Genomic DNA, 24,427 nt, shown 5'->3' on the forward strand with positions numbered 1-24,427 from the left:
GCCTATTTTGACTGCAAAAAGCTGACTGAGAAAGGTCCACTCCAGGGGGACCCTCCTCCCAGAATTAGCCTTCCATGTAAAAGCAGCTAGAGATAAAAAAAAAAAAAAGGAGTGTTAACAACATATAGAGGTAAATAAAAATCCAACGGAACAGATCAACATTTCTAGAAGAGGAACAAGAGAAAAGAAGCTTTCTCCTGGGGGTGAAACAATTGCATAAGTAGTATAATCTCAAAAATTGTACCATTTATGCAGGACAAGAATCAGATGAATAAGAGTTGAAAGAAATTCTGATCAACTAAACATGAACTGTTAGATCTAGAATAAGTTGAATCAAGTTTTAGTGCAAAGCCAACCAACAAGAAAACTCTAGGCAAGAGAGAGAAACTGATGTCCCATATAAACTCATCAAGAAAATCAGATGCCTAGACACCAGCAAAAAATTATAAACCATACCAGGAAACAAGAAGATATGGCTCAGTCAAAGGAACAAATTAAAACTTCAGATGAAGATTCACTGGTATGAAGCTGTTGTGTACTCCAGAAAAGGCCATTTTCTTTTAATCCAGCTCTGTGGGGGCAGACTTATTATGGGTGGGACCTTTGCATTGGTTTGTTTCCGTTAAGATTTGACCCAGCCCATTCAAGGTGGATCTTAATCCTTTGCTGAAGACCTTTTTGAGGGGATAAAAGAAAAAGCCAAGAGCGTTTACAGAGAAATGCCCAGAAAAGCAAGAAGGACCCACAGACACTCAGAGAGAAAGAGCCACTGAAGCCAGAATCTGAAGGCAATGAAACCCATGAGAGAAGGACCAGCAGACACCAGCCAAGTGTCTTTCCGTGTGGCAGAGGAACCCCAGATGTTGGCAGCCTTTCTTCAGAGAAGGTATCTTCCTCTTAATGTCCTAATTGGAGATTTTCATGGTCTTAGAATTGTAAATTTGTAAACTAATAAATCCCCATTGTAAAAGCCAACCCATTTCTGGTATATTGCATTCTGGCAACTTTAGCAAATGTGAGATTTCCCAAATCTTATGCCTCTCCAAGAAGTGCAGTACACTCCAAACAGAATAAATCCTAATAGACCTGAACACATACTAATCAGAATGTCAAATGCCAAAGACAAAGAGAGAATTCTGAAAGCAGCAAGAGAAAAGCAGCAAGAGAAAAGCAATTCATCACGTACCAATGATGCTCAATAAGACTAAGTGCCAGTTTCTCATCAGAAACCATGAAGGGGAGGAGGCAGTGGTATATGTTTAGGGTACTGAAAGAGAAAAACCACCAGTCAAGAAGTCTTTATGTGATGAAACTGTCTTTCAAAAACGAGGGAGAGGGCAGTGCGACCGTGACGGTGCCTGCTATGCTGGAGACCTGGGTTTGATTCCCGGTGCCTGCCCATGCGAAAAAAAAAAAAAAGGAGAGAGAGTTTAAAATAGTCACAGATAAACAGAAACTGAGAGAGTACATTAACAAGGGCTCTGCACTACAAGAATTACTAAAGGGGGTGCTACTGGCTAAAAGTAAAAGACAGAAGAGGGGCTTGGAGGAGTGTGTGGAAGTGAAGAATATCAGTAAGGTTAACTGAAAGGGTGGGGAAAAAAAAGATATGACATATAAAAGCTAAAGGATAAAATGGTTGAAGTACTGCTTTTATAGTAATAACATTGAATGTTAGTGGAATAAACTCCCTGATCAGAAGGCCCGGATTGGCTAATGGATTAAAAAAAAAATATGACCTATCTATGTACTATCTACAAGAGACTCATTAAACTCAAGGACACAAATAGGTTAAAACTGAACAGTTGGAAAAAGATATCTTGTGCAAACAGTAACCAGAAAAGAGCTGGGGTAGCTATACTAGTATCAGACAAAATAGACTTTAAATGCAAAACTGTTAGACAAAAAAAGAGCATCATATATTAATAAAAGGGGCATTACACCAAGAAGAAATAGCAATAATAAGTATTTATGCCGTTAACTAGGGTGCCCTAGTTATGTATTTTACATAAGACAAACACTGAAAACACTGAAAGGAGAAATAGATGTCTCTACAGTAATAGTTGGAGACCTCAATATACCATGCTCATCAAAAGATAGAACATCTAGACAGGGGATCAATAAGGAAATATACATTCTTCTCAAGTGCTCATGCATCATTCTCTAGGATAGACTGCATTTTAGGCCACAAAACAGATTTAATAAATTTTGAAGGATTGAAATTGTACAAGACACGTTCTTTGATCATAATGGAATGAAGCTAGAAATTAATAACACACAGAGAACTGGAATATCTGCAAATATATGGAGGTTAAACAACACTCTTAATCAGTGAGTCAAAGAAGAAATTACAAGAGATAATCACTAAATATCTTTTTTTTTCTTTTGAGCTTTTACTATTTCTTTATTTTCCAAAGTGGTATAACAATAAAAATATACATTTTATTAAAATAAAATAGCAAATTTGGAATTTTATTTATTTACTATTCATCTAATTTTTTTAATATCAGGCAGAAAAATCCAGAATTTGAAAAGCTTCAAGCTAAAACTAACTGCTTGTGAAAAAAATGCATGCACTTTTCAATGGAAAGTCAGCAGACTGAAAAATCTCTATATAGCCAAATTACAATCTGCTCGATTTTGAGTTCAATTTTTATTATAACAGAAGCTTGAACATGATTAAAGAAAGGGACAGTTCCCCCCGCCCCCATTTAATACTAGGGCTTAAAGACAAAAACAGAACAAAACAAAACAGGTACTTAGTGTATACAATTAACATATTTTCCTCCAACAGTTTTTTCTTTCTTATTTATATTCATATTAAAATACTACAAAAGTAAAAAACTAGAACATAGGACTAATGTAATCTAAGGATTATCTGAGTTATTCTGCACGTCATAAAATAGGGGTGCCATATAAAATATAGCATGCCCTATTATTTCTGATTGCAGCTAAAAAGGACAAATTACTTTTCAGTATAAATATGTCCCTAAATATATAAAAATATATATGTTTATATGAAATTCAATTTTAATAGGGCAACCTATATAAATATACTAAATCTAGCAGATTTACCATAAAGGATATATAAGCTTAGAAAAATTCTACCTTATGCTTTGAGTTTTATACTAAGAGCATTATTAATTAACAGTTGTTACTTGCTGAAACCTACTGGGATCCCCTAGGAATTACCCAGTATTGTTTAACAATTTAAAATGCAAACCTTAACTGTTTTAATATTTATTAGGAAAGATAAATAATAACAATTTACAGAAAAGAATGACTGGCTACCAAGCAGAAAGAAAACTCCAGCTTTTATTGTTTTTCTCCCCAATCTTAAGGTTTATTCCACATCTATTTAAAGATTAAAATTACAGCTCAACTTTGGAAGCATATATAAAAACATGAAAAGAAAGCAAAGGTTCCCGGAAACATCTCAATCAAAATTACCATTCTCTGAAGAAATCCTGCCATCACAACTAATTAGGGAATAATCTTAAAGGATCAGTTAATTATAAGTAAAAGATAAATTCTTTTACAAAGATTAACTTACTGATCATACTAAGAGCAAGCACTGAAGCTGTAACGTCATAATGAATACCTTGCTGGAAAGGACTATAGCTGCTAACACAGTCATTCCTAGATTTCTTCCACCACCAGGCTTTCTTCTCCTTTAACCTGAGCTGTGAGCTGATGGTTTCTCCTCTTTGCCCTCCAACCCTCTAGCCTCTGAAACATTTTTTCCACTAGAGGTAAGCACAGAGACTTTCTGGAAATTTGCATTTATAAATCTTGCTGCAGTATCTTCCAAGCACTTCAGTGATCCTGACAGAGTTGCTGCTAGTGCTTGTGTAAGTTTTTTTCTGTAGTAACAGTCAAGGATGGAACCAATGCAGGTGATGGCACCAATTGGTTTTTTTTTTTTAATTTTTATTTTTTTAACATGGGCAGGCACTGGGAATCGAACCCGGGTCCTCTGGCATGGCAGGCAAGCATTCTTGCCTGTTGAGCCACTGTGGCCCACCCACCAATTGGTTTTTATGTTTTGTTTATGTTGTCTTTTTCTTTGTATTTATTTCTTCTTTCTCATGATGTTTATCCTGAGAGTAAGAGGAAGAATGACTTAAATCTTGATCATATGACCTATTAGATTCCTGTCTTTTAATTTATTTATTAATTAAAAAAAACAAAATAAAACAACATACATAATCAGTAATTCACAATATCATCACTTAGTCGCATATTCATCATTTCTTAGAACATTTGTAGTAATTCAGAGAAAGAAATAAAAAGACAATAGAAAAAGAAATAAAACAAACACAGGAAAAAAAAAAAAAGATTATACCTACCATACCCCTTACCCCTTGCTTTCATTGATCACTAGCATTTCAAACTAAATTTATTTTAGAATTTGCTCCCCCTATTATTTATTTTTATTCCATATGTTCTACTCCTTTGTTGACAAGGTAGATAAAAGGAGCATCAGACACAAGGTTTTCACAATCACACAGTCACATTGTGACAGCTGTATCATTATTCAATTATCCTCAAGAAATATGGCTACTGGAACACAACTCTACATTTTCAGGCAGTTCCCTCCAGCCTCTCCATTACATCTTGAATAATAAGATGATATCTACTTGATGCATAAGAATAACCTCCAGGATAACCTCTCGACTCTGTTTGGAATCCCTCAGCCATTGACACTTTGTCTCATTTCCCTCTTCCCCCTTTTGGTCCAGAGGGTTTTCTCAATCCCTTGATGCTAAGTCTCAGCTCATTCTAGGGTTTTTCTCAATCCCTTGATGCCGAGTCTCCATTCATTCCAAGATCTCTGTCCCACGTTGCCAGGAAGGTCCACACCCCTGGGAGTCATGTCCCACATAGAGAGGGGTAGGGGGGTGAGATTGCTCATTGTGTTGGCTGGAGAGAGGGGCCACATCTGAGCAACAAAAGAGGCTCTCTTGGGGGTGACTCTTAGGCCTAAATTTTAAATAGTCTTGACATATCCTTTGCAGGGTTAAGTTTCATATAAACAAACCCCAAGACTGGGGGCTCTGCCTATAGCTTTGGTTGTCCATGCTGAACAAGCAGTGGTTTTAAAAGCACTCTCCACAAATGGTTACAGGACAGATCCCAGAGTTTATCATGGGCTACCATATGATCCTCTCATATTTTTCCTTCTAGCTGCTCCAGAATATAGGAGGCTTATGGGCTTAAATACTTTTTTATCATCACAGCCGACTATTTTATTTGTGAGCAATAACATATATACAAAAATACCTACAGATTTCCAAAGCACATTACCACAATTATTTGTAGAACATATTTCAGACTTTGACATGGGTTGCAATTTCACAATTTTAGGTTTTTACTTCTATCTGTTCTAAAATACTGGAGACTACAAGGGATTTAATTTAATGTTTCAGGATTCATATTCATTTGTTAGATCCTATTTTCTATGTATAACTCCACCATCACCTTTGATCTTTCCATACCTCTCTTTAGGGTTCTTTGGGCTATAGCAATTCTAAATTTTTGATACTGGAAGGGTCTATCTATGGGGTAGGAAGATGGACCTATCTGATATTCTGGAGAAGCTGGACTAAGTTTCAGGACTGATCTGGACCAGGGACCCATTGGAGGTTGTAGTTTCTGGAAAGTTACTCCAGTACATGGAAACCTTGTGGAATCTTATATATTTCCCTAGGTGTTCTTTAGAATTGGCTGGAATGGTCCTGGTTGGAGGTTGGCAGGCTATGGTAGGTAGCAAGGTCTACCTGAAGCTTGCATAAAAGCAACCTCCAGAGTAGCCTCTCGATTCTATTTGAACTCTCTTTGCCACTGATACTTTATTAGACTCATCAGCCTCAACTTTTCTTTAACTGCTTTAGTTTCCATTTATCATTTTTAGGGTGGCATATAGAAATTAATAAAATACTATAGTTCACCCTCAGGTTTTCAACCCTTTAATTTAACATCACTGTTTGGCAGCTGCTCTTCTGATTCATATTACATTTGCATATTCCAAAATGTTTTTTGTACATGCTGCTGCTATTTTTCAGCTCCTACCTTTATTCTGTATTTGTGTAGGACTTATCATAATATGTTTTCTTAAATCCAGTTCATCATTCTAGCCCATCAAGATTTCAGAGATCCTGATTTTGCGTTTCAAAAACTGTACTTCCCAGCTATTATCATCCCAATATTCCATTAGCATAGGAGACTTGGGATAGGAAGTCATAGGGATAGGAAATCATATTATATGTTTGTGATTAGTGGGCCTTAGTTTGAAAGTACATGTAAGCATTAACCCTGCTTAAGAGATATTATTTCTTTTTATTTTTTATTTTTTATTATTATTTTTTTTTACATGGGCAGGCACCAGGAATTGAACCCTGGTCTCCAACATGGCAGACAAGAACTCTACCAGTGAGCCACTGTGGCCCACCCAAGATATTATTTCTTGGTTGTCTGAATACAAACATTCATCAGTCCATTTCCTATCAGAGTTGCATATGCTTTTTTTTTTGTTTGTTTGTTTGTTTGTTTTACAAATCTTCACATTCAGTCCATACATCATACATGGTGTACAATCAGTGACTCACAATATCATCACATAGTTGTGTATTCATCACCATGATCATTTTAGAACATTTGTATTATTCAAGAAAAAGAAATAAAAAGATAAAAGAAAAACTCGTATATCTCATACCCTTTACCCCTCCCTCTCATTGACCACTAGTATTTCAGTCTACCCAATTTATTTTATCCCTTATTCCCTCTATTATTTATTTATATTTTATCCATATTTTTTTACCCATCTACTCATACCCTGCATAAAAGGGATATCAGACACAAGGTTTTCACAATTACACAATCACATTTACAGTTTGTTTTTATTGTCTAGGAAGAAGTAGTGAAGTTGACTGAGAAATGTCTTAATAATGCCATCGAGAGTCCAGGATCGAATGCTGTGAGAGTTCCTCCTGACTTCAAGAGTAACATTTTGAAGGCTCAGGTACAAGCAATACATAAGGTAAGAATGAAGAGAGTGTGGGGCTTAGAGTCAAGAGACTCTTAGGAACAAATAAAATTCCTGAATGTTAAACAAGAGTGGCCTGGCAATTGATTAGAGGTAGAAAGTAACATTAAGTAACATGTTCAAGGTGGTGAAATGCCTTTCCCAACTCTAAATTCTAACTGAGCTATATTAAGAGGGATAGTTTTGGGATAAGAAGCAAGAGTAAAGAGGCTCTGGGGCATAAGAAATTAAAAAACAACAACAACAACAACAACAAAAAATAAAATTCCTATAAAAGTGAGTCCCTAATCTTTGCCACTTTTATAACCAGAAAGCCTACTGATTTTTAGGTCATTTCGATCTTAATTCTGTGATTTTAGGTCTTTGTGTATGCACTATTCTTCACCACCCATCTACCCCCAATTTGGCAGAATTTTGATGTTATTAGCAGCAAGATGGTAGAGCAAGGTGATTAAGGCTGTGATATTATGAAGGATGCAATGACTGGGGACCAGGCTTCTAAAAGTTGTGGCATCCATGCTCTCAGGCTCAGCTTTCTCTTGGTTCATCTTAAATTTCAGACTTTCCTTCCATATAACTTCAGAACAAAAGCCTGCCTTACCAATTCAGGTTGTCAATTATGATTCCACAACATGCTATTCTAGAGAAGATGTGTTTTATCCATCCTGACCCCAGACACAAGGCTTGAAGAGAGCAGAGAGGACTTTAAGAACATTGTTCATGTTTTATTTCCATATATGTAAAGGGCACGGAATACCGCTGGTACAAAATGAGTATTAATAAGTGTTGATCCCCCAATAGTATTAGTGGCAGTAGTAGTAATAGTTGTTATTGTCATCACCTTACATCTCAGGTATACATTGGATCTTTCTTGACTCAAAGAAGAGAGAACTCATTGGAATGGCCCTAAAGTAAAGGGATTGATATCAGAGTTAAAAACCTTCCCAAGAAGAAAAACTAGGGCCAGATGGCATTATTGTCAAATTCTATTAAGCATTTAATAGAATTGAGCATTTAAGAAAGAAATACTATTATTTTCATAAACTAGCAGAAGAGGGAGTACTTCCCTACTTATTTTATGAGGCTGGTACATTACTCCAATACCAAAACCAGAAAAAGATATTGCAAGAAAAGAAATTACAGACCAGTAGCCCCCTTGAGCTGAGCGTAGACTCAAAACTCCTTAACAATATTAGCAAATCCTACCTAACAGTTCATTGAAAGGAGAGTACATAATGGCCACCTAGTATATATCCCAGTAATGAATGTTGGTTTATCACTCAAAAAAAAAAAAGACAGTATAATTCACCATATTAAAAAATAAGAGGAGAAAATTTCAATGCAGAGAAGGCATTTCACAAAATTCAACATATGTCCATCCATGATTTAAAAAAATTTTCAGCAAACTAAGAATAGAAGAGAACTTCTTCACCCTGATAAAGAAAACCTATGAAAGCTATCATCATACATCATGGTGAAAAACATATCCACGTGAATGGCTGAAATTAAAGACTTACAATCCCTGTGTTAGCCATGGTGGAGCTCTTACAGTGCACACACATTGAGAATATAAAATGGTTAAAGCATTTTGGACAAGAGTTTTGCCATTTATTAAACATATGCCATCTAACCCAGCAAGTCCATTCTTAGGTATTTATCCAAGGGAAATTAAAACTTACTTGCACATAGATACTAGTATACAAATGTACGTAGTAGCTTTATTCATAATTGCCAAAAACTAGAAACAACCCAAATGTCAATTGACAGGTAAATAAATAAACAAATTTTGGCATAGCTATACAGTGGAATACTACTCAACAAATAAAAAGGAATGAATTAGTGATACATGCACCATGATGGGTGAATCTCAAAAAGACATCATGCTGAGCTAAAAAGGCTACCACAGACATAAGTACTATATGGTTAAATTTATATGAAACTATAGAAAATACAGACGATTGTTTGTTATACATTAAGGATTTTGATGAGATTACCTGTAAATGGCTCAAGGAAACATTTGGGTTTGGGGGGGAAGTAGAGGAAATGTTACATATACTGATTTTAGTTTTGGTTATATGTACCTGTATATATATTTTTTCAAAATTCATCAACCTGTATAGTTAAAAGGGGTACATTTTACTGTATGGAAATAATGCCTCAGTAAAGTTGGGGAGAATACTAATTGCCTTCTTGGAATTTTTTAAAAATCCCTCCTAAAATATTCCTTGTATTTGGGAAAAAATAAAAGGCCACATGTTTGTTTTAAAATCTGTTTCTTCATTTATCATGTAAACTCAAAAAATTCCAGTGATAAAACCTTTTGGGATCTGTGTATATTAGCTAGCACTCTGGCTGCTTAAATAATGTAGCGCTTAGTCTACTAAGAGGGTACAAAATTAGTTTAGTATCCTCAACAAAGATTTAATATTTTTATGATGTCATTTTCTTAGGTCACTAGAGAAGATAACATATCAAGTCAAAAAAGTGTCACTGTTCGAGATGCTGCTGCAAACAGGTGCAGTTTTGGGTAGATTCAGTTAAATTGATGTTCTTACCTTTTCCTCTTAACCTTTTACTTTTTCCTCCTTCCCAATCCATTACCACATATGTTTTAGTCTGTTAAAGTCAGAATGCAATATGCTAGAAATAGAATGGCTTTTAAAAAGGGAATTTATTAAGTTGCAAGTTTACACTTCTAAGGCTGTGAAAATGTCCAAAGTAAGCCCCAATAAGAAGTTACCTTCACTCAGGAAAGGCTGATGCCATCCAGAGCACCTCTGTCAGCTGGGAAGGCATGTATGTAGCTGGGGTCTGCTTAGGTCTCTGGCTTCTGAACATCTCTTTCAGCTGGGAAGGCAGGGCAAATTCTGCTAGCTTTCTGCCCTCATTTCATAAGGCTTCCCCAGGGGCATTTTCCTTCTGCATCTCCAAAGATCTCTGGCTGTGTGGGCTCTTATCGGCATTAAAGCTTTTTCCAAAATGGTTCCCTTTTAAAAGTCTCCAGTAAGCAACCCCACGTTGATGGATGGAGACACATTTTTATGGAAACCAAGTAATCCAAAGGTAACCACCCACAATTGGGTGGGTCACATCTCCGTGGAAACAATAAAAAAGATCCTACCCAGCTGTATTGAATGAAGATTAAAGAACATAGCTTTTTTGGGGTACATGACAGTTTCAAATTGGCACAACATAGTTTCAAGATATCTATTTGAAAGATATCTTGAATTCACTCTTTTCTTTCTATTCCATAGCTGCCTGGTATAGAGTTTTAGATTATTTGGAGACACTCCTAATTAGTCTCCCTGTGTCTCCATTCTCCTTCACCTAATTTAAATCATAGAGCAAAAAAACAAACTTTAAAGATATTTTTAATCTTATAAAATACCTGATGAGGAATGTATATTCTTAAATATTGTAATTAACTTCAGTGTCATTTGTTATCAAAATGACCTGCCTTTTCAAGATTATTTACCATGAACTCCTACACTCATCAAGCAAATGTCTTTGTTGCTCTTTCCAAGTTTGCTTGTTTTTTTTTGCGTCTCTTCTCTTTAATGGGTATTATACCATTTATTTGTCTGTTAGGCTGTCCTGTTAGGTTTATATCTCCTGCTCTATTCCAGTTTGATTTTGTTTTTACTTTTTTGTGTGGCAAAAGATACATAACAGAAAAATCATTTAAATCAATTTTAAGTGTATAATACTGTGACATAAAGTATATTGACAGTGTTATATACTTTTACCACTGTCTGTCTACAGAACATTTTCATTATCCCAATAAAAAACATGTACCGATTAAGCAATAATTCCCTTTTTCTTCCCTCCAGCCCTTTGTAACTACTATTCTGTTTTCTGTCTCTGTAAATTTTCTTAGTCTACATGTTACATAAGAGAAATCATGCATATTTATACTACTGTGTCTGGCTTATCTCATAGCACACATCAGTACCTCATTTCTTTTTATGGCTGAATAATATATTATTGTCTGTATACACTACATTTTGCTTATTCATTCATCTGTTGAGGGAAACTTGGGTTGTTTCTACCTTTTGGCTATTGTGAATGATGCTGCCATGAATATGGGAATACAGATATCTTTGTGAGTCCCTGCTTTAAAATCTTTTGGATATATAGCTAGAAGTGGAGTTTCTGGGTCATATGGTAATTCACTTTCACTTTCTGAGGAACTTCCAAAGTGCTTTCAGCAGCGGCTGCACCATTTTACATTCCCACCAATGTACAAGTATTCTTGCTTTTTTGCATCCTCAACAAAACTTATTTTCTGCCTTTTTCAAAAACAGTAACCATTCTAGTGGGTATGAAGTAGTATCTCATTGTACTTTTGAATTGCATGTCTCTGATGGCTAATGATGTTGAGCATATATTCATGTGTTTATTGGCCATTTATTTATCTTCTTTGGAGAAATGTCTATTCATGTCTTTTGCCCATTTTTAAACTGGGCTATTTGTCTTTTTGTTGAGTTATAGCAGTTCTTTATAAATTCTACTATTAAACCCTTAACAAGTATGTAATTTACAAATATTTTCTCCCATTAAATAGGTTGCCTTTTCACTTTCTTGATAATGTCCTTTGCACAAATGTTTTTAATTTTGATGACGTTCCATCTATTTTTACTTTTGTTGCTCATGCTTTTGGTGTAAAAGTCTAAGAATTAATTGCCTAATACAATATCCTGAAGCTATTTTCTTCTAAGATTTTTATAGTATTAGCACTTATATTTAGGATTTTAATCCTAAACTTTTTTATTGTATAGGATAACATATATACAAAGCAAAGAAATAAAAAAAGCAATAGTTTTCAAAGCACTCTTTGACAAATGGTTACAGGACAGATCCGAGTTTTGTCATGGGCTACCATACGATCCTCTCATATTTTCCCTTATAGCTTCTCCAGACTATGAGAGGCTAGAGGCCTAAATATTTTTTTATCATCACAATGGACTTTTTTTCCTTCTTTTTTTTGTGAAAAATAGCATATATACAAAAAAGCTATAAATTTCAAAGCACACCACCACATTAGTTGTAGAACATATTTCAGACTTTGACATGAGTTACAATTTCACGATTTTAGGTTTTTACTTCTACCTGCTCTAAAATACTGAAAACTGAAAGAGATACCAATTCAGTGATTCAGCAGTCATATTCATTTGTTAAATCCTATCTTCTATGTGTAACTCCACCATCACCTTTGATCTTTCTGTACCTCTCTTTAGGGTTGTTTGGGCTATGGCAATTCTAAATTTTTTATATTGTAAGGGTCTGTCACTAATATGGAGTAGAGAGATGTTCTGGAGAGGCTGGGCTAGGTTTCAGGACTTATCTGGACCAGGAACCCATCTGGAGGTTGTAGGTTTCTGGAAAATTACTCTAGTGCCTGGAACCCTTGTGGAATCTTATGTATTGCCCTAGGTGTTCTTTAGGATTGGCTGGAATGGTCCTGGTTGGGGGTTAGCAGGTTATGATAGGTAGCAATGTCTAATTGAAGCTTGCATAAGAGCAACCTCCAGAGTAGCCTCTAGACTCTTTGAACTCTCTCAGCCTCTGGTACTTTATTAATTACACTTCTTTTCCCCCTTTTGGTCAAGATGGAATTGTTGATCCCATGGTGCCAGATCTGGATTCATCCCTGGGAGTCCTCTCCTATGTCACCAGGGAGACTTTCACCTCTAGATGTCATATCCCAAGTAGGAAGGAGTTTCACTTGCAGAATTGGGCTTAGAGAGACTGAGGCCACATCTGAGCATCCACAGAGGTCCTCCAGAAGTAACTCTTAGGCATGCCTATATGTAGTCTAAGCTTCTTCTCTACCTACATAAGCTTCACAAGAGTAAGCTTCATGATCAAGGTCATGGCCTGTTGATTTGGGTGTCCCTATAGTTTGACACAGTATCAGGGGATTCCCTGATGATAAGATTTAATAGTTCCATGTTCTTTCTCCCATCCCTCGGGGGACTTTGCCAGTACTTTTTGTTTATCTGCTTAATATACTCTAGGATGTTTCTATGCATTACAATAATCTATACAGGATTAAAGAACCTCTTTCTTATTCTGTGCTCCCTGTGTTTCAGTTGTTCAAATGAGCTATACAGATAGGTTGAATTAGATTATGTACTACAGAAAAGTTCAGTTCCAGACCAAATAAACCTTTCTGCCATTGGTCTCAAAGAGTATGTGTGGTTCTAAAATATAGACACTGTCTTCCTTACCCCTATGTTCTGAATTACTGTAACCCCAAGCTGTTCAGCTTCTTATCTCTAAATATCAGGTTATATATATAAAACAGCCTCTGAAAATCCAGAAATATTAATCACCACTCTGGCCTTAATGTGTCTGCTCTAAAAGCTTACAATCTAGGCCCCTGTTTTCTTTTTTTTTTTTTTTTTAAAGGAAAGACAGAGAGAAGGAAGGAAGGATAGAAGGAAGGAAGGAAGGAAGAAAGGGAAACATCTTTAAACATTTTCTTGTTTTATTGTATTCTGTTTCTCCGTTTTTGTTACATGGGCTGGGGCCGGGAATCGAACCGAGGTCCTCCGGCATAGCAGGCAAGCACTTTGCCCGCTGAGCCACCGCGGCCCGCCCCTAGGCCCCTGTTTTCTTATAAGCATTTTCTAAAGGTGACCATACCATTGTTGATTTTTTTTTTGTTTCTGGCTTATTTTGTCTCACCAGATGTCCTACATGTTCATTCACATCATTGCATGCCTCACGACTTTGTTTCTTTTTACAGCAGCACAACCTTTGTTCATGAGTGTACACCATCATTCACCAGTGTACTTCTCTGTCAGTGCATCCTTCAGCCACCTGCATTCAATGGGCATCATGTAGAAGGCCCAAAGTCCACAGTCCATCAACATTCTCAATTTTAGATGAATTCAATGTTCCCAAGAGAAATAAAACCAATAAATACACCCTTGCCAAATAGGAAATCTAAACCTCCTCTTAACTCTTGTCCCTCCTCCTATTATTTACCTCTGCTGTTGCTGTGCTGTGGTAGTGCTGATGGTTTCCTTACGAACATAGCTCATAGCATGCAGTAGCAATTTTCCCCCTGTACCCTGGACTTAAACACTCTTTATATCTTTCTTAAAAGAATCATATCTTTTAAGTAATTCTTATGAGAACTCATTCATATTTCTAGTGTGAATCAGTGGAACACGTAGGTCTATATAAACCCTTTCAATCTTGTTCATTTTCATTATGGTAATATTACTTCTAGACCCACTAGAGAATCACCTTCACTCCTATGTATTCCCTTATATTGGAATTCAACCTCATTAGTTAATGATTCACCCATCTCTAGTTTCTACGTATCTCAAAATCCCCTATATTCTGTATTATAAGTCTCTGATTATACCTTTATACTGGTCATAAAAGTGGAATCATACAGTATCTGTTCTTTTGTGTTTGACTAATTTCGCTCAGCATTATGTCCTCAAGGCTCATCCATCTTTTCATGTGCTTCAGGATGTTGTTTTGTCTTGCTGCTGCATAATATTCTATCATATGTATATACCACATTTTGTTGATCCACTCGTCTGTTGATGGGCATTTGGTTTGTTTCCATCTTTTGGTGATTGTTTATAATGCTGCTATGAACTTCAGTGTGCAAATGTCTGTTTGTGTTGTTGCTTTCAGCTCTTCTGGGTATATACCAAGTAGTGCTATTGCTGGGTCATAGGGCAACTTGATATATAGTTTCCTAAGGAACTGCCAAACAGTCTTCCGTAGTGGCTGCGGAAGTATTAAATTCCCACCAGCAGTGCAGAAGTATCCTAGTTTCTCTACATCCTCCCCAACATTTATAGTTTCCTGTTTGTTTAATAGCAGTCATTCTTATAGGTATGAGGTGGTATCTCACTGTCATCTTGATCTGCATTTCCTGTATAGCCAGTGAAAATGAGCATCTCTTCTTGTGCTTTTGAGCCATCTGTGTTTGCTCTTCAGAAAAATGCCTATTCATATCTTTAGCCCATTTTATAATTGGGCTGTTTGTTCTTTTGTTGTTGAGTTGAATGATTTCTTTGTATATAAAGGAAATCAAACCTTTTCCAATATGTGATTTCCAAATATTTTCTCCCATTGAGTTGGCTGCCTCTTCACCTTTTTGACAAAGTTTTTTGAAGTACAGAAGCATTTGATTTTCAGAAGTTACCATTATATTTTTTCTTTTGTTGCTTGTGCTTTGGGTATAACGTTTAGGAGGCCACCTCCTATTACTAGGTCTTGAAGCTGCTTCCCTACATTTTTTTCTAGAAGCTTTATGGTGCTAGTTCTTATATTTAGGTTTTTAATCCACCTTGAGTTAATTTTTGTGTAGGGTGTAAGATAGGGGTCCTCTTTCATTCTCTTGGCTGTTGATGTCCAGTTCTTCCATGCCCAATTATTGAAAAAAACTATTTTGTTGCAGTTTAGAGGATTTGGGGGCCTTGTCAAAAATTCTTTAACTGTAGATTTGTTGGTCTATTTCTGCACTCTCAATTCGATTCCATTGGTCAATGCTTATGTCTTTATGCCAGTACCATATTATTTTGACCACTGTGACTCTATAATAGGTTTTAAAGTCAAGGAGTGTTTATCCTCCCACTTTGTTTTTCTTTTTCAGGATGCTTTTAGCTATTCAAGGTCTGTTTCCCTTCCAGATGAATTTGCTAGTTAGCTTTTTCAAATCCTCAAAGTAGGTTGTTGGAATTTGATTGGTACTGTGTTGAATCTGTAGATCAATTTGAGGAGAATTGACATCTTAACTGTATTTAACCTTCATATCCATAAGCAGGGAATATCTTTCTACCTAGTTAGATCTCCTTTGATTTCTTTTAGCAATGTTATGTAGTTTTCTGTGTACAAGTCCTTCACATCCCTAGTTAAGTTCATTCTTAAGTATTTTATTAGTTGCTATTTTGAATGGAATTTCTTCCTTGACTGAGTCCTCAGTTAAGTCATTCCTTGTGTATAGAAATCTTACTGATTTTTGCACATTAATTTTATATTCCACCAACTTGCTGAATTTGTTTATTATTATATGAATAATATATAATTATTATTCCTCAGATTCCTCAGGATCTTCCAAGTATAGTCTCATATCATCTGAAAATGAGAATTTTTCTTCTTCTTTTCCAATTTGAATACCTTTTATTTCTTTGTCCTGCCTGATTACTCTAGCTAGAACTTCTAACACAATGTTTTATAATAGTTGTGACAATGGGCATCCTTGTCTTGTACCTGATCTTAGGGGGAAGGCTTTCAGTCTCTATCCATTGAGTATGATGCTGGCTACATGTTTTTCATATATTCCCTTTATCATATTAAGGTAGTTACCTTTGATTCCTATCTTTTAGAGTGTTTTTATCAAAAAAGGATGCTGAATTTTGTTGAATGCTTTTTCAGCATCAGTTGAGATGATATGTGATTTTTCCCTTTCGATTTGTTAATGTGCTGTATTACAGTGATTCATTTTCTTGTGTTGAACCATCCTTGCATTCCTGGTATAAACCCCACTTGGTCATGGTGTATAATTATTTTAATGTGCTGTTGGATTCAATTTGCTAATATTTTATTGAGAATTTTTGCATCTATGTTCATTAGGAGAATGGCCTGAAGTTTTTCTTATAGCATCTTTACCTGGTTTTGATATCTGAATGATATTAGTGTCATAAAATGAGTTAGGTGGAGTTCCTTTTTCCTCAGTTTTTTGGAAAAGTTTGAGCAGGATTGGTGTTAGTGCTTTATGGAATGTTTGATAGAATTCACCTGGGAAGCCATCTGGACCTGAGCTTTTCTTTGTAGGAAAACTTTTGATGACTGATTGAATCTCTTTACTTGTGATTGGTTTGTTGAGATCTTCTATTTCTTCCTGAGTCAGTGTAGCTTATTTTTGTGTCTCCATGAATTTGTCCATTTCATCTAAGTCATCTAGTTTGTTGGCGTATAGTTGTTCATAGTATCCTCTTATGATTTATTTTATTTATTCAGGGTCTGTGGTAATGCACCCCTTCTCGTTTCTGATTTTGTTTATTTGAATCCTCTCTCCTTTTTTCTTTGTCGGTCTTGCTAGTGGCCCATTAATTTTATTGATTTTCTCAAAGAACCAGCTTTTGGTTTTATTGATTCTTTCTATTGTTCTTTTGTTCTCCCATTCATTATATCCCTGCTCTTTTATTTCTCTTCTCCTGTTTGCTTTGGGGTTAGTTTGCTATACTTTCTTAAGTTCCTCCAGGTTTGCTGTTAGGTCCTTGATTTTTTGCTCTTTCTTGTTTTTTAATATTGGCATTTAGGGCAATAAATTTCCCTCTCAGCAGAGCCTTTGCTGCATCCCATAAGTTCTGATAAGTTGTATTCTCATTTTTATTCATCTCCAGATAGCTACTGGTTTCTCTAGCAATTTCTTCTTTGACCCACTGGTTGTTTAAGAGTGTGTTATTTAATCTCCATATATTTGTGAATGTTCTCATTCTTTGGAGGTTATTGAGATTCAGCTTCATCCCATTGTGATCAGAGAAAGTGCTTTGCATAATTTCTATATTTGTAAAGATCTGTTTTGTGCCCCAGTATACGATCTATCCTGGAGAATGTTCCAGGATATGCTAGAGGAATGTTCCATGAATGCTAGAGGAGAATGTATAACCTTGTTTGGGGTGCAATGACCTATATATATCTGTTAGGTCTATTTCATTTATCAAGTTACTTAACTTCTCTATTTCTTTGTTGATCTTTTGTCTTGTTGTTCTATCTATAGAGGAGAGCATCCTACTATTATGGTTGAAACATCTATCACTCCCTTCAGTTTTGCCAATGTCTGTCTCATGTACTTTGGAGCTCCTTGATTGGGATCATAAATGTTTATGATTGTTATATCTTCTTGGTGAGTTGACCCTTTAATTAGTATATAGTGTCCTTCTTTGTCTCTCATGATGTCTTTACATTTAATGTCTTTTTTGTCCGATATTAGTATAGCTACTCCTGCTTTATTTTGGTTACAACTTGCGTGGTAAATCTTTTTCCGTCCTTTCACTTTCAACCTATTTGTATCCTTGTGTGTAAGATAAGTCTCTTGTAAACAACATACAGCCAGATTATGTTTCTTAATCTATTCTGCCAGTCTGTACTTTTAATTGGTTAATTTAGTCCATTAACATTCAAAATTATTACTGAAAATGTGTTTCTTGAATCCACCATCTTATCTTTTTTATTTGTCAGATCTGTGTATTCTTTTCCCTCTTTCTCTTTATATTCTTATAACCCTTAGTGGTGGTCTTCAGTTCTGTGCCCTCCTCCAGACCTCCCTCTCCTGTATTTTTTTTTTTCAGCCAGCAGAACTCATTTTAGTATTTCTTGTAGGGCTGGTCTTTTGTTGACAAATTCTTTCAAGACTGCTTTTTCTTGAAAACTTTAGTCTCTCCCTCAGTTTTGAAGGACAGTTTGGCTGGGTACAGAATTCTTGGCTTGAAGTCTTTCTTTTTCAGGATCTTGAATATATCATACCACTGCCTTCTTGCCTCCACGGTGCCAGTTGAGTAGTCTGAACTCAGTCGTATTTGACTTCCCTTGTATGTAGTAAATTGATTTTCTCTTACCACTTTCAAGATTTTCTGCTTCTCTTCAGCATTTGACAGGCTGATTAGTATGTGCCTTGGGGAAGGCCTATTTTGATTTATTCTGTTTGGAGTTCTTTGGGCTTCCTTGACTTGTATATTTATGTCCTTTATGAGGGTTGAGAAGTTTTGCCCCATTATATCCTCCACTACTCTTCCTAGCCCTTTACTCCTTTCTTCTCTTTCTGGGCCACTGATGATTCTTATATTTGTGTACTTTGTTTTGTCTATCATGTCCCTGAGTTCCCACTCCTTTTTTTCCATCTTTTTTGCCATTTGCTTTGACTCTTCGAAGTCAATTATCCTGTCCTCTATATCACTTATTCTTTCTTCTGTCTCTTCATATCTGGTGTTGTGTGCCTCTAGTATGTTTTTCATTGGTCAACAGAGTCTTTAATCTCTGCAGTATCTGCTATATTTCTATTTATTCTTTCAAATTCATCTTCATGCTCTTCTACTGTCTTCTTGATCTCCTTTATATCATTTGCTATCCCACTTATTTTATTAAGTAGAGTTGTATGAACATCTTTGATTAGTTGTTCCAGCATCTCTCTGCCTCCTCTGGTGTTTTAATTTGGTCATTAGGCAGGGCTGTATCTGTCTGCATTGTGATATGCTTGTGATCTTTTGCTGTCTTCATGACATTTAAATATCTTGATTGATTTGCTTTGGGAGTTGATTTCTTTCAATAGTCTAAGGCCTTATGTTTTCAGGATGGTTGTACAGCAGGGAGTAGGGCAAGGGATGGGCACTGAGTGTAGTGATTTGTTTCAGGGCAGGTATAGGCGCGGTTTGGGGATGTTACGCTGATGCTTGTGAATGTGGGCACCCAGGGGCCAGGGAGGATATAGTTGTGCAGGTGCACCGGTCTGGGGGCATAACCCTGGTTTGCACTGGTCTGAGGCACGGAACCTTTTGTGCACATGTGTAGAGCTGTGGCAGCAGGTTGCCATTACACCTTCATGGATTGTGGGTAGATGTGACCCAGCTGCACAGGTCAGCACTTTCTCAGAGCTGGGAAGTAATGGCTGAGGGTCATGTGCATGCACAGTTCTAGGACTGCTGTAAAGTATGGTTCCCAGAGCTGAATGATGTGATTGGGAGCCCGGTGCATGCGTGGGCCTAGGAGTGCTACAAGCAGATGCACAGAGCTCTGACGAGGCAACACTATGGGGAGTGGAGGTGCAGGAGGAGCCTAGGTATGGAGGTTAATCCCTGCAGCCTTTATGCACTGGCAACAGCCTGCAGGGAACAGGGAGGGGGAGCACAGGAAGTGCTCAGGAGAGGTCCAGGAGAGGTGGGTTGGGCTGCAGTTGGGGTGGGGGTGGGGGGCAGGTACATGCACTGGGGACTGGTGTGATGGGGGTCCCTGGAGCATGGTGAATGGGAGCAGATGATGGGGTTCAGGTGTGTGGGGTGTGGGGTAAGTCGCTGGTCATGGGGTTGCCCTGGTGAGGGTATTGTGTCCAAGGAGTGTGGCCTGGCTTACTTCCTAGTCCATGCACTCCCATGGGCTCCCTGGCTCAGCGCCTCTGCACCAGGCTCTAGCTTTCTGCCTCTTAGTTCCTTGGCCTCTGCAACCAGGGCTGGCACATGTGGTGCAGAGAGCTCCTCCAGGTTAGCCGCACCCCTGAATCATCACGTCAGTTGGCCTTCTGTCCCTTCTCTAACTTTTCTGTGGAGCAGGGCTAAACTTAAGCTAGTCTATCAGCCATCTTCCCAGAAGTCTAACCTTAATCCATTTTTAATTTTTATATGTGGTGAGATTTCAGAGTCCAAATTCATTCTTTTGCGTGTGGTGTTGCAGCACCATTTGTTGGAGAGACTGCTTTCCCTGTTGACTGGACCTTGTATCCTTGTTGAGAATCAACTGGCCATTCGTATGTGTGTTTCTAGACTCTCAGTTCTATTCCATTGGTCTGTTTGTCTGTACTTATCCCAGTACCATACTGTTTTAGTTAACTTTAGTTTTGTAGTAAGTTTTAAAATCTGGAAGTCTGAGTCCTCCAACTTTGTTCTTTTTCAAAATTATTTTGGCTATTTGGGGTCCCCTGCTAGTCAATGTGAATTTGAGGATCAACTTTTCCATTTCTGCAAAAAGGTTGCTAGAATTTTGATAAGGATTTCAGTGAAGTTTTAGACCACTTTAGCTAGTGTTGAGATCTTAACAATAATAAGTCTTCCTGTCTATGAACACAGAATGTCTATCCATTTATTTAGGTCTTCTTTAATTTCTTTGAGTGATGTTTCATATTTTTTAGTGTACAAGACTTTCACCTCCTTGGTTAGTTTTTTCCCCATAGGTATTTTATTCTTTTAGATGCTGTGCAAATTGAATTGTTTTCTTGAGTTCTTTTTCAGATTGTTCACTACTGGTATGTAGAAACACAACAGATTTTTTGCATGTTGATCTTGTATCTTGCAGCTATGCTGAATTTGTTTATTAATTCCAATAGTTTCTTTTGGATTCTTTGGGATTTTTCTGTATATGAGATCATATCATCTGTAAATAGATATTTTTACTTCTTCCTTGGCAATTTGGGTGCTTTTTATGTCTTTTCTTGCCTAATTTATCTGGCAAGAACTTCCAGTATAATGTTGAAAAACAGTGGTGACCCTGGAGCCTAGATGTAAGCTCTCATAGCAGCTGCATTTAGTCTGGAGAGGTTATTGTTATTTCTGGATTTTGAGGGGCTATTTTATATATACATAACCTGATATTTAAAAATAAGAACAAAGACGATTCGGTCAGAATTAAGTTAATTCAGAATACAGGGGTAAGGAAAAAATTGCCTTTATTTTAGAACTTCACCTACTCTTTGAGACAAAAGGAAGAAAGGTTTATATTGTCCAGAACCTGGTTTTCAGTAGCACATAATCTAACTCAACCTGTCTGGATAGATCATTTAAACAATCCAAACACAGGAAGCCCAGAATAAGAATGGGAGCCTTTAATCCTATATAGCTTAATGTAACTCCTGGATACATCCCAGAGTTTATTAAGCAGATAATCAGAAAGTATTAGCAAAGTCTCTTGAGGTATGGGAGAACAAATATGGAACTATTAAACCTTATCCCCAAGGAAACCCCAGATACTGTATCAAACATTAGGGACATCCAAATCCGAAAGCTAAGCCCTTGATCTTAAGGCTTGCTCTTGTGAAGCTTATGTATGTAGTGAAGTGTCTTAGCCTAAGAGTCACCTCTGGAGGACCTCTTTTGTTGGTCAGATGTGACACCTCTCTCAGCCCAACTCTACAAGCGAAACCATTGCTCTCCCTGTTACATGGGACATGACATCCAGGGATGAAAGTCTCCTTGGCGACATGGAAGATAGTCCCCAGGGATAAGTCAGGCCCTGGCACTGAGGGATCAGCAATGCTGTTCTGACCAAAAGGGAGGAAAGAAGTATAACAAATAAAGTATCAGTGGCTGAGAGAGTTCAAATAGAATTCATATTTTAAAACTTAAAAAAAAAAAATGAATTGAGGGACTACTCTGGAGGTCACTCTTACATGAGCTTCAGTTAGACATTGCCAGCTAACATAACTTGCCAAATCCCAACCAAAACCATTCCTACCAATCCTGAAGAATACTTCGGGCCTTATATAAGATTCTACAAAGGTTCCATGCACTAGGGTAACTTTCCAGAAACCTACAACCTCCAGATGGGTCCCTGGACTAGATAAGTCCTGAAGTATAGAGGGGCCAGCCTCTCCTGAACATCAACTAGTTCCATCCCCCATCTCATATTATTGACAGCCCCTTCCAACGTGAAAAAGTTAGAACAACCATAGCCCAAATACCACTAAAGAGTGAGAGAAAGAGCAAAGATGATGGTGGGGTTATACAGAGAAAGTCAGGTTTATCAAATGAGTGTGAGTGCTGAATCAGTATATTGATACTTCTTTTAGTCTACGCTACCTCAGAGCAGCTATAAATAAAAACCTAAAATTGTGGAATTGTAATCCATACCAAACTTTGAAATCTGTTCTACAACTAATAGTTGCAATATACTTTGAAATTTATTGCTTTTTGTATATTTGTTATTTTTCACAATAAAAAAAGTGGTGATAGTGGGCATCCTTGTCTTGTTCCTGATCTTAAGGGGAAAGCTTTCAGTCTTTCACCATTGAGTATAATGTTTGTGTGGGTTTTTCATGAATATCCTTTATCATGTTGAGATAGTTCCCTTATATTACTAGTTTTCTGAGTGCTGTTTTCATGAAAGGATTTTGTCAGACACCTTTTAAGCATAATTGTTATGATCATGTGGGGTTTATTCCTCTTGTTCTATTAATGTGGTTATATTATATTGATTTTCTTATGTTGAACTTCTCTTGCATTCTTGGGATAAATCCCACTTGGCCATGGCATATAATTATTTTAATATACTGTTTGATTCGGTTTGCCCATATGTTGTTGGAAGATTTTCACATCTGTATTCTAAGGGGTATTAATTTATAACTGTATCTTCTTGTGTTATCTTTATCTCATTTTAGTTTTAGAGTAATGCTGGCCTCGCTGTGTGAGTTAGGAACTGTTCCTTCTATTTTGTGGAAGAGTTGAGAAGGGTTGATTTTAATTCTTCTTTAAATGTTTGGCAAAATTCACCAGTGAAGCCATTGATCCTGGACTCTCCTTTGTTGGGAGATTTGTTTTTATTTTTAAAGAAAAGGATTTGTTTGACTTTATTAAATTTTAAAACTTTTGGTCTGGGAAATACACTATTAAGAGAATGAAGAAACTAGCCCATACTAGGAAAACATATTCACAAATAATACATCTAAAAAAAGACATGTACCTAGGCTACGCCTTGTCTTAAAATTCAACAAGAAAACATACAGCCCCACCTAAAAATGGACAAAAAACGTGAAGATACCTCACCAAAGAAGATATGCAGATGACAATTAAGCACACAAAAAGATACACATCATCATCTTCAGTTAGGGAAATGCAAATTGAACCAATGTGACACCTGTACACATTAATACAGTAAAATTACCATAGATATGTGCACAAACATGGTTAATGGATATGGATATATTTGTTGGAGGTTTTGATTACTGATTCAGTCTCTTTACTTGATACTGGTGTGCTGATATTTCTGATTTAGTCCTGAGTCAGTTTAGGTAATTTGTATGTTTCTAGGAATTTGTCCGTCTCATCTAGTTTATCTACTTTATGGGCCCACAGTTATAAATAGTATTCTCTTTCAATCTTTTTTTATTTTACAAGGTGAGTAGTAATGTCTCCGCTTTCATCCCTGATTTTAGTTATGTGTACCCTCTCCTTTTTTTCTGTCAGTCTAGGGTTTGTCAATTTTATTGATCTTTTCAAAGAACCAGTTTGTGGGGTTTCACTGATTCTCTCTTTCGTTTTTCTGTTCTTTACTTCATTTATCTCTGCTCTGCTCTTTACCATTTACTTCTTTCTGTTAACTTTGGGTTTACTCTTCTTTTTCTAGTTCTTCAAGGTGTGAATTTAGGTTATTGGTTCCTAATCTTTTGTCTTTTTTAATGTAAACATTTACTACTATAAATTCCCCTTCTGAGCACCACCTACACTGCATCCCACAAGTCTACTATGTTGTGTTTTTATTTCATTCATCTCTAAATTTTTTTTCTAATTGCCCTTATGATTTCTTCTTTGACCCATTAGATGTTTAAGAGTGTTTTGTTTAATTTCCAAATATTATAAATTTTACAGTTTTCTTCCTGTTACTGATTTCTGACATCATTCTCTTGTGGTCTGAGAAGATACATCATAT

At 36.6% G+C, this 24,427-nt stretch overlaps 1 protein-coding gene across 3 annotated transcripts in view; it reads left to right on the plus strand.

The window, feature by feature from the left end:
• The window catches only part of EPB41L5 (erythrocyte membrane protein band 4.1 like 5), a 235,550-nt gene that overhangs the window by 178,943 nt on the left and 32,180 nt on the right, over window positions 1–24,427 (plus strand). For all 3 annotated transcript variants that reach the window (XM_077153578.1, XM_077153576.1, XM_077153577.1), the window contains exons 19-20: window positions 6,911–7,039; window positions 9,496–9,560. In XM_077153578.1, coding sequence (XP_077009693.1) covers window positions 6,911–7,039; window positions 9,496–9,560 — 194 coding nt within the window. The remainder of the gene's footprint in view (window positions 1–6,910; window positions 7,040–9,495; window positions 9,561–24,427) is intronic.

The sequence above is a fragment of the Tamandua tetradactyla genome, chromosome 3 (assembly GCF_023851605.1).
Source record: "Tamandua tetradactyla isolate mTamTet1 chromosome 3, mTamTet1.pri, whole genome shotgun sequence".
NCBI lineage: Eukaryota > Metazoa > Chordata > Mammalia > Pilosa > Myrmecophagidae > Tamandua > Tamandua tetradactyla.